Here is a 7,923-nt window from a genome sequence, read left to right on the forward strand (position 1 = left end):
TAGGTTTCTAGCAAGAACGTTTCTTACCTACGCCAAAACCACAACGTGATATGCCAATTTCTATTTACCCTTCATAAGGACCCTTTTCATCGAATCCGATCCGACTCAAGTGGGAGAGACAGACACCCGCTAGCCAATTTATGCAACTAGTGCATGTCAATAGGTGGAACCAGTCTCACGTAAGCGTACGTGTAAGGTCGGTCCGGGCTGCTTCATCCCACGGTGCCGCCGAATCAAGATAAGACTAGTAACGGCAAGCAAATTGACAATATCCACGCCCACAACTGCTTTGTGTTGTACTCGTGCATAGAAACTACGCATAGACCTAGCTCATGATGCCACTGTTGGGGAACGTAGAAGAATTTTAAAATTTTCTATGCATCACCAAGATCAATCTATGGAGTCATCTAGCAACGAGGGAGAAGGGAGTGCATCTACATACCCTTGTAGATCGCGCGCGGAAGCGTTCAAGAGAACGGGGTTGATGGAGTCGTACTCGTCGTGATCCAAATCACCGATGACCTAGCGCCGAACGAACGACACCTCCGCGTTCAACACACGTACGGTTGGGAAGACGTCTCCTCCAACTTGATCCGGCAAGGGGGAAGGAGAAGTTGATGAAGATCCAGCAGCACGACGGCGTGGTGGTGGAAGCAACGGTGATCTCGGCAGGGCTTCACCAAGCTCAGGGAGAGGGAGGAGTGTCACGAGAGGGAGAGGGAGGCGCCAGGGGCTAGGGTGCGGCTGCCCTCCCTCCCCCCACTATATATAGTACCCCTAGGGGGGGCGCCGGCCCTAGGAGATGCAATCTCCAAGGGGGGCAGCGGCCAAGGGGGGTGGAGTGCCCCCCAAGCCAAGTGGGGCGCCCCCACCCCTAGGGTTTCCAACCCTAGGCGCAGGGGAGGCCCATGGGGGGGCGCACCAGCCCACTAGGGGCTGGTTCCCCTCCCACTTCAGCCCATGGGGCCCTCCGGGATAGGTGGCCCCACCCGATGGACCCCCGGGACCCTTCCGGTGGTCCCGGTACAATATCGATTACCACCGAAACTTTCCCGATGGCCGAAACTTAACTTCCTATATATAAATCTTCACCTCCGAACCATTCCGAAACTCCTCGTGACGTCCGGGATCTCATCCGGGACTCCGAACAACTTTCGGGTTACCGTATACTAATATCTCAACAACCCTAGCGTCACCGAACCTTAAGTGTGTAGACCCTACAGGTTCGGGAGACACGCAGACATGACCGAGACGACTCTCCGGTCAATAACCAACAGCGGGATCTGGATACCCATGTTGGCTCCCACATGCTCATCGATGATCTCATCGGATGAACCACGATATCGAGGATTCAATCAATCCCGTATACAATTCCCTTTGTCAATCGTACGTTACTTGCCCGAGACTCGATCGTCGGTATCCCAATACCTCATTCAATCTCGTTACCGGCAAGTCACTTTACTCGTACCGTAATGCATGATCCCGTGATCAACCACTTGGTCACATTGAGCTCATTATGATGATGCATTACCGAGTGGGCCCAGAGATACCTCTCCGTCATACGGAGTGACAAATCCCAGTCTCGATTCGTGCCAACCCAACAGGCACTTTCGGAGATACCCGTAGTGCACCTTTGTAGTCACCCATTTACGTTGTGACGTTTGGTACACCCAAAGCACTCCTACGGTATCCGGGAGTTGCACAATCTCATGGTCTAAGGAAATGACACTTGACATTCGGAAAAGCTATAGCAAACGAACTACACGATCTTTGAGCTATGCTTAGGATTAGGTCTTGTCCATCACATCATTCTCCTAATGATGTGATCCCGTTATCAATGACATCTAATGTCCATAGTCAGGAAACCATGACTATCTTTTGATCAACGAGCTAGTCAACTAGAGGCTCACTAGGGACGTGTTGTGGTCTATGTATTCACACATGTATTACGATTTCCGGATAACACAATTATAGCATGAACAATAGACAATTATCATGAACAAAGAAATATAATAATAACCATTTTATTATTGCCTCTAGGGCATATTTCCAACAGATTGATAATGACATAAATTACAATTAGGAAAAACTAAATGCTCACGGGTGCACCCCTACTGGTGGTTTTTTTGGACTATGGATAAATGATCTCAACTTCTTGCAGCAGTCTGGCATAGACATATGAGGCATCCATGTCAGGTTTGAATGACTTTCGACACGGTTTGCACGTTGCGACACATCCAACCATTTACGGTCCCTTCTCATCGAGAAAACTCCAGAAAATACAAAGCTTGTCAAAAATCCAAACAACATGGCATGATTTCTTGAATTGGTCATAGAACCTGATGGAAGGAATTAGGTCCATTCAACGGATGTCGAAAAACAACGTGCTTTCAGACGGATCCTTCTGTTCTCTACCCAAACATCGTTCGTTGAACATGGTCTATTTTTAGACATGCTTAAAATGAACCAAACTTTTATAGGGAGGTGGGCATGCCCATGGTAAGCGTTCATGCCTGGTTTGAACTACTTTCTACACCGTATGCAAGTTGTGACACATCCGGCCATTTATTGGTCTTTTTTAATTGAGTAAACTCAAGAAAATGCAAAACTTGTTGATAACTCAAACAACTTGGCACGGTGCATTGAATTGGTCACACGAGGCCATGAAAAAAAATGAGGACATTTAAGGGATGTCGAGAAACTAGGTGCTCTCAAACAGACCCTTTACTTGAAAACTCTTCGTTAAGCATGGTGTTATTCTAAAAACCTCAGCACTGACCCCAAATTTTTGCAAGCACGTGGGCATGCACATGCTAGGCATACATGCCTGGTTTGAATGATTTTCGACACCGTATACACGTTACGACATGCCCGGCGATTTATCATCCTTTTTTCACCAGAAAAACTACAGAATATACAAACCTTGTCAAAAACCCAAACTACTTGGCTTGGTGCCGTGTATTGGCCATACAAGGATTTGAAAAAATGGTGCCATTTGATGGATATTTGAAAAGAATGTGTTCTCGAACGGAGCCTTCTGATGGATATTTGGATGCACTGCATTGAAAATGGTGTTTTTGGACATCATTGAAAATGACCTTAACTTTTACAACTAGGTAGTCACCCATGGTAGGCATCCATGCTTGGTTTGAACGAATGCCGACACATTATGCAAGTTGCGACACGTCCCATCATTTATCGACCTTTTTTCACCAAAAAAACTCCAGAAAATGTAAAACTCGTTGAAAACCCAAACAATTTGGCGTGATGCCTTGAATTGGTCATAAAAATCCACGAATTATTTTTTGGGGCCATTACAAGGATGCCTAGAATCAATGTACTCTTAGACAGAGTCTTCTGGCACATCCTATGAATGGCGCTGTCTAATTGACGCTACTCCCCGAATGTACGGAATTTCATCACTCTTTATAAAATGTTTTAGAATTACAAAATTTGTTCGTGTTTTCATAAAAGTTCAGCGTCTCAAAATTTTCTCATGTGAACATTTTTTTTCATAATTTCTATTTTCTCCTATTTTTATAAATGAGTTCAGAATTTCAAAACATGCTCTAGTTTTTCAAATATTATTCGTGTTTTCAAAAAAAGTGTTCTCTTATCAAATATTGTTCACATATTCAGAATATGTTCCTGTATTAGAAAAAGTTTGTGGATTTCAGAAAATGTCTGTCCTCTCAAATTTTGTTTTCTAATTTCAGAAATTGTTTCTGTTTTAAAAAATTGTTTACATAACCTAAAAAATATTCGGTATTTAAAAGTATTCAAAAAAAATCAGTGAAATGCAGAATTTTGTAAACGTTGTCTTGAAACAAAAAACTCTGCTTCTGAACGTGTACATAAGACGCCTGCGCTGCCTTAAGACCACATGGAGCTGATCTATCTAGTGGCTAGCAGCTCCAATTTACTACTCGATGGTTGCGAGTTTGAATCTACTCGCTGCGCGTCCCATTTTTATTTGACTTCTGCGCCTCCATATGTCGGTTCATGTTAATGGGCCGGCCCAGTAGTGGGTCCTCTCCAGATGTATGGCGTACAAGTCCTCATGAATTTTACCCAAAAAAAAAGTCCTCATGAATGATCCACCGTACCTACGGAAGTGGGTATGAATTATGAAATGCCCATATCTTTTTTGCGAATCTTGTTATCATTTTACTGCCGTGGCTGGCGGTAATTGCAGCATGACGTATACAGCAGTGATGCACGCGGAAAATCTTGATTCAGAATTCATCGATTAGGAAGGAGAGCAATCTCTGGATGCAATCACGGGTAGATCGACACCCACACGCCAGCGCACTGCGCAGGCTTAGCCCTATATAACGCGCCAGCCAAATGAAACGCACATCGAAAATCACCGGACATCAAGACGATCGATCCTCTCCTCTGCCGTCGAGCAGAACATACGGTCGCTCCCATGGCGCCGCCCGCAAGATCATCGGCGCCTTTGTTCCTCCTCCTCGTTGTTCTCCTCGTCGCCGCACGGCGCTCCGCCGGTGACGATGACTCTCCACGTACGTACCCGACTGGCGCACCGCCGTCCATGTCGTTTTCTTGCATACATGCGTACGTACTTGACATCTAGATCGTCTGACCGATGTTGTTGATCTGATTTGGCTGCGCGTGTATATATGCAGCGCAGGTGCAGCCTTTGGACCCCAAGTGCCAGGAGATGACGGAGATGTGCACCCCGGCGACGTGCACCAAGCTCTGCCTCAGCATAGGGCTGGGTAAAGACGCCGACGGCGGGTTCTGCACCTTCCATGGCATGCAGTTCTACTGCTGCTGCCCCATACCCGCCCCCGTCCCGCCGCCCTCAAGGCTCTGATTTCAAGTTTGCCTAATGATCTTGTGATAGCGGCCGGGATCTTGGTTTGATCTGAGCAAGTAATTTTGGTGCAAGTCGATCTGTGTGATCACCTACCCCGTGTCAATAAACAATTAAGCATACATGATTCCTGTCGCATTTTCTGTCGTTAAAGATGTATAAGTTTCAGTTTGAAAAGGACAGGCTATTTGTCAGAAACTTGTGAGAAATCCCTCAACCAAAAAACAACTTGTGAGAAAAATGGCCTCGGTTTATTTGCCCCCACTTCTCCGTCGCCGGGAGCACACCATTGACCCGTTTTTCGCCACCTGTCGAACCACATACCAACAATAACCCCACCGCCTCATTGCCGCCACCCTAGGCATCCCTCTAACCCCCTTCCACCTTACCCGACGCCGATGACACCTTCCCCGACACCGATGACGACCCCACATATAAGGAGAAGCTAGAAAATAAATCCGATGGTGTCTTCTCTACTACACTGCTTCGTACTAATTGAGTAAGATCTATTGAAGGATTTGCAAAATTCATTCGGGTCAGTTGACCCCAATCCCATAGAGGCAGCATTTGCATCGATCCACGCAAGTCAACCCTCACACTCCCATTGGCCGTCGACACCCGTTGTCCCCGTCTCCAGGTCACTTTCGGCTTGGCCTCGCCATAAATGCCGCGTCATCCGGATCTCCGCCTCGGCGCCTTGCCTTCCCTTTAGCTGACAAAGTCTACTAACGCCAATTCTAATTTCAGGCCAATGCGGTTTTAAAAATATCCAAATAGGCAAATAGTAGAAGAATGTGTGCTCGAGTGATGTTAGATTTCTCTGCTGTCTTCGCCCGGCTGAGGTCGGCCTGGCCCGTGCTGGTTCCGGCTTGTCACATGGAAACCTTAGGCCCTGCATGCGTGGGCCGACACCTCACGGTCTCAGACTAGCGTTTTCCTATTTACCGCTTATTCCGCAAACTGCCGCCGTATCGCACACATAGGAGGAATGAGTGGGCTTTTTCGTTTTGCTTTTTCTAGCCTCTTCATTTTTTCTGTTTGTTTTCTTTTACTGTTGTTTGCGGTTTACCTTTTTTTTTAGTTCTTCGTTTTCTTTTTCTGCTTTTTTAAAATGGTGATTCTTTAAAAAAATGTGATGTCATAAAAAAATGTTTGTAATTTCAGAAAATGTTCAAATCATGATTTTCAAAAAGTGTTCAAATTTTTAATTTTTTTTCCTTACACTACTTAAAAAATGTCCGTGTTTGAAATTTGAGAAAATGTTGGGATCCGCCCCCGTCGTTAGCTCTTCAGGCTTTGAGCACAGTACGCTTGCTGAAGGGCCGGCCCAGTCGTAATCCGCTGTGCGCGTGGCATGAAAGAAACCGGTGTGGCGCGCGCTGCTAGTTATTTTGGCCCAGCCATGCTCTATGGCGAGGAAAAACCTACTCTCTGCAACTGAGCTGAATTGAACCGAATCATCGGCAGCTCCGATCCCAACTCCACGGCCCAAATTGCTGCCACCATTTTACTCCGTCAGTGGCCACAGCTAGCTGTACATGTACCACCGTGGGATCGACTGGTCAGGGGGGTTCACACAGGGGCTAATTGGCGCCGTGGGATCCATCGACCACGCGGAATGGACGGACGGATGGATGGATGGATGTATGGAGCATACCACGTCAATCACTGATCACTGCCGTCCGGTCTACAGTCATGACCAGATGCAACGCACGTAGCATGCGCCTTCAAGAATGTGGCGCTCTTGGATGTGAACGCATGTGACTAAGACTAAGAGTTTGGCCTGGCGATGGAGCTGGAGAAGACGTGGCTAGCTCTTTATAAGAACATGATCCGCATTGCGCAAGTAGACAAGATCCAAGAGCGCGGGTCAACATCTCCTACTAGATCGATGGCAGGAAATGGTCAAATGGATGCCCAAGATTCACAGGTATGCACGTTCCTTTCAATGAAATAATAAAGTGGCATGGTAGTTCAAGGGTTGATGGACACTCACAGTATATATGCAGCAGAACACGAGGCTGGAGATTGACATTGGCGACGACAAGACCATGACCATCGAGATCACTCTTAGAGGGAGGCTCACTCTGCAGAGCACGGATCCACCTCGAGCTGTCGTACATGCAGAAGAAGAGGGCAGGGCGTTACCGGACAGAGCCGTTGAAGAGCAGGAGTCTCTGGACAAGAAGAATCACAAGATGCGCGGATACCTGATGGTGGTGTGCACCCTCTTCATAGCCATAGCGTTTCAGGCGGCGATGCAGCCGCCGAGCTGGATCCCTGACGACTGGTATCGGGTGTACAAGCGTGGCCCTACACCGGCGCCGGATACCAGCACCACCACCACGTACGCGCAAGCTCGTCGGGCGAGGGACTACATGTTGCTCACCTCGGTGAATTTCGCAATACCACTGGTGCTGGTGTCGGTGTTGTTGCTGAAGAGAATCCCAGCGACCCATTTGATACAAACGGTGATGCAACAGCTGCCGATCCTCTGCTTCACAGTCGCCTGGGCCTTTGTCGTTGGCAGCGCGAGCGATCCGGGCTATACATGGTACTTTTATCTTACCATTTTAAGTTACGGCGCATGTACGGCTCTTCATTTGTTGGCCCTGCGGGGACGCGATCTTCGACTCCGTCGGCAAATGGCAGAGGCAGACGACCCGTCTCTCCTGGCTTGAGAAATGTTGCCTTCGCTTCCAGCGTGTTGCAGACATGCTTTGTTTTCCTTCTTTCTCCTTCGTTCGTTTGTAGAGTAGCTCCAAACCTTGGTCTTATCGTTCTGTCATTACTATGCATGGTGTAATCATCATGGATCTTGGTCTTATCGTTCTCAACCTTGTTTGCGAGTAGTACTGATCAATGATTCCTGGTAGTATGTTTTTAAGTCATCCTGATGATGATGTTATTATCAAGTATGTGAAGTACGATTGTATTGGATGTCGAGTTGAACACTTTATACGGGAACCGGTCCGGCCAGGAGCCCAGGACTCAGCAGCTCTCACCGGATCGATGCACAATTCGACCTAGACTCCACCACGTACGGACAGATTCCATATACCTAGCTAGTTTATTTATATCGA

The 7,923-nt window shown here is 47.3% G+C and overlaps 1 protein-coding gene and 1 long non-coding RNA gene across 2 annotated transcripts; both read left to right on the forward strand.

The window, feature by feature from the left end:
- Positions 1-4,373: 4,373 nt before the first annotated feature.
- LOC147966623 (uncharacterized) lies at positions 4,374-5,038 on the forward strand. The gene is made up of 2 exons (XR_015607819.1): positions 4,374-4,526; positions 4,650-5,038. It is a non-coding gene; the product is annotated as an uncharacterized LOC147966623 (long non-coding RNA).
- A 1,591-nt stretch (positions 5,039-6,629) lies between these two features.
- On the forward strand, positions 6,630-7,648 carry LOC147966624 (uncharacterized). The gene is made up of 2 exons (XM_087530892.1): positions 6,630-6,770; positions 6,853-7,648. Exons 1-2 carry the CDS (start codon positions 6,630-6,632, stop codon positions 7,519-7,521), a joined length of 810 nt encoding a protein of 269 aa, XP_087387018.1. The 3' UTR covers positions 7,522-7,648.
- Positions 7,649-7,923: the final 275 nt, after the last annotated feature.

The sequence above is a fragment of the Triticum urartu genome, chromosome 6A (assembly GCF_056163025.1).
Source record: "Triticum urartu cultivar PI428250 chromosome 6A, HENAU_Tu73, whole genome shotgun sequence".
NCBI classification, from domain to species: Eukaryota; Viridiplantae; Streptophyta; class Magnoliopsida; order Poales; family Poaceae; genus Triticum; species Triticum urartu.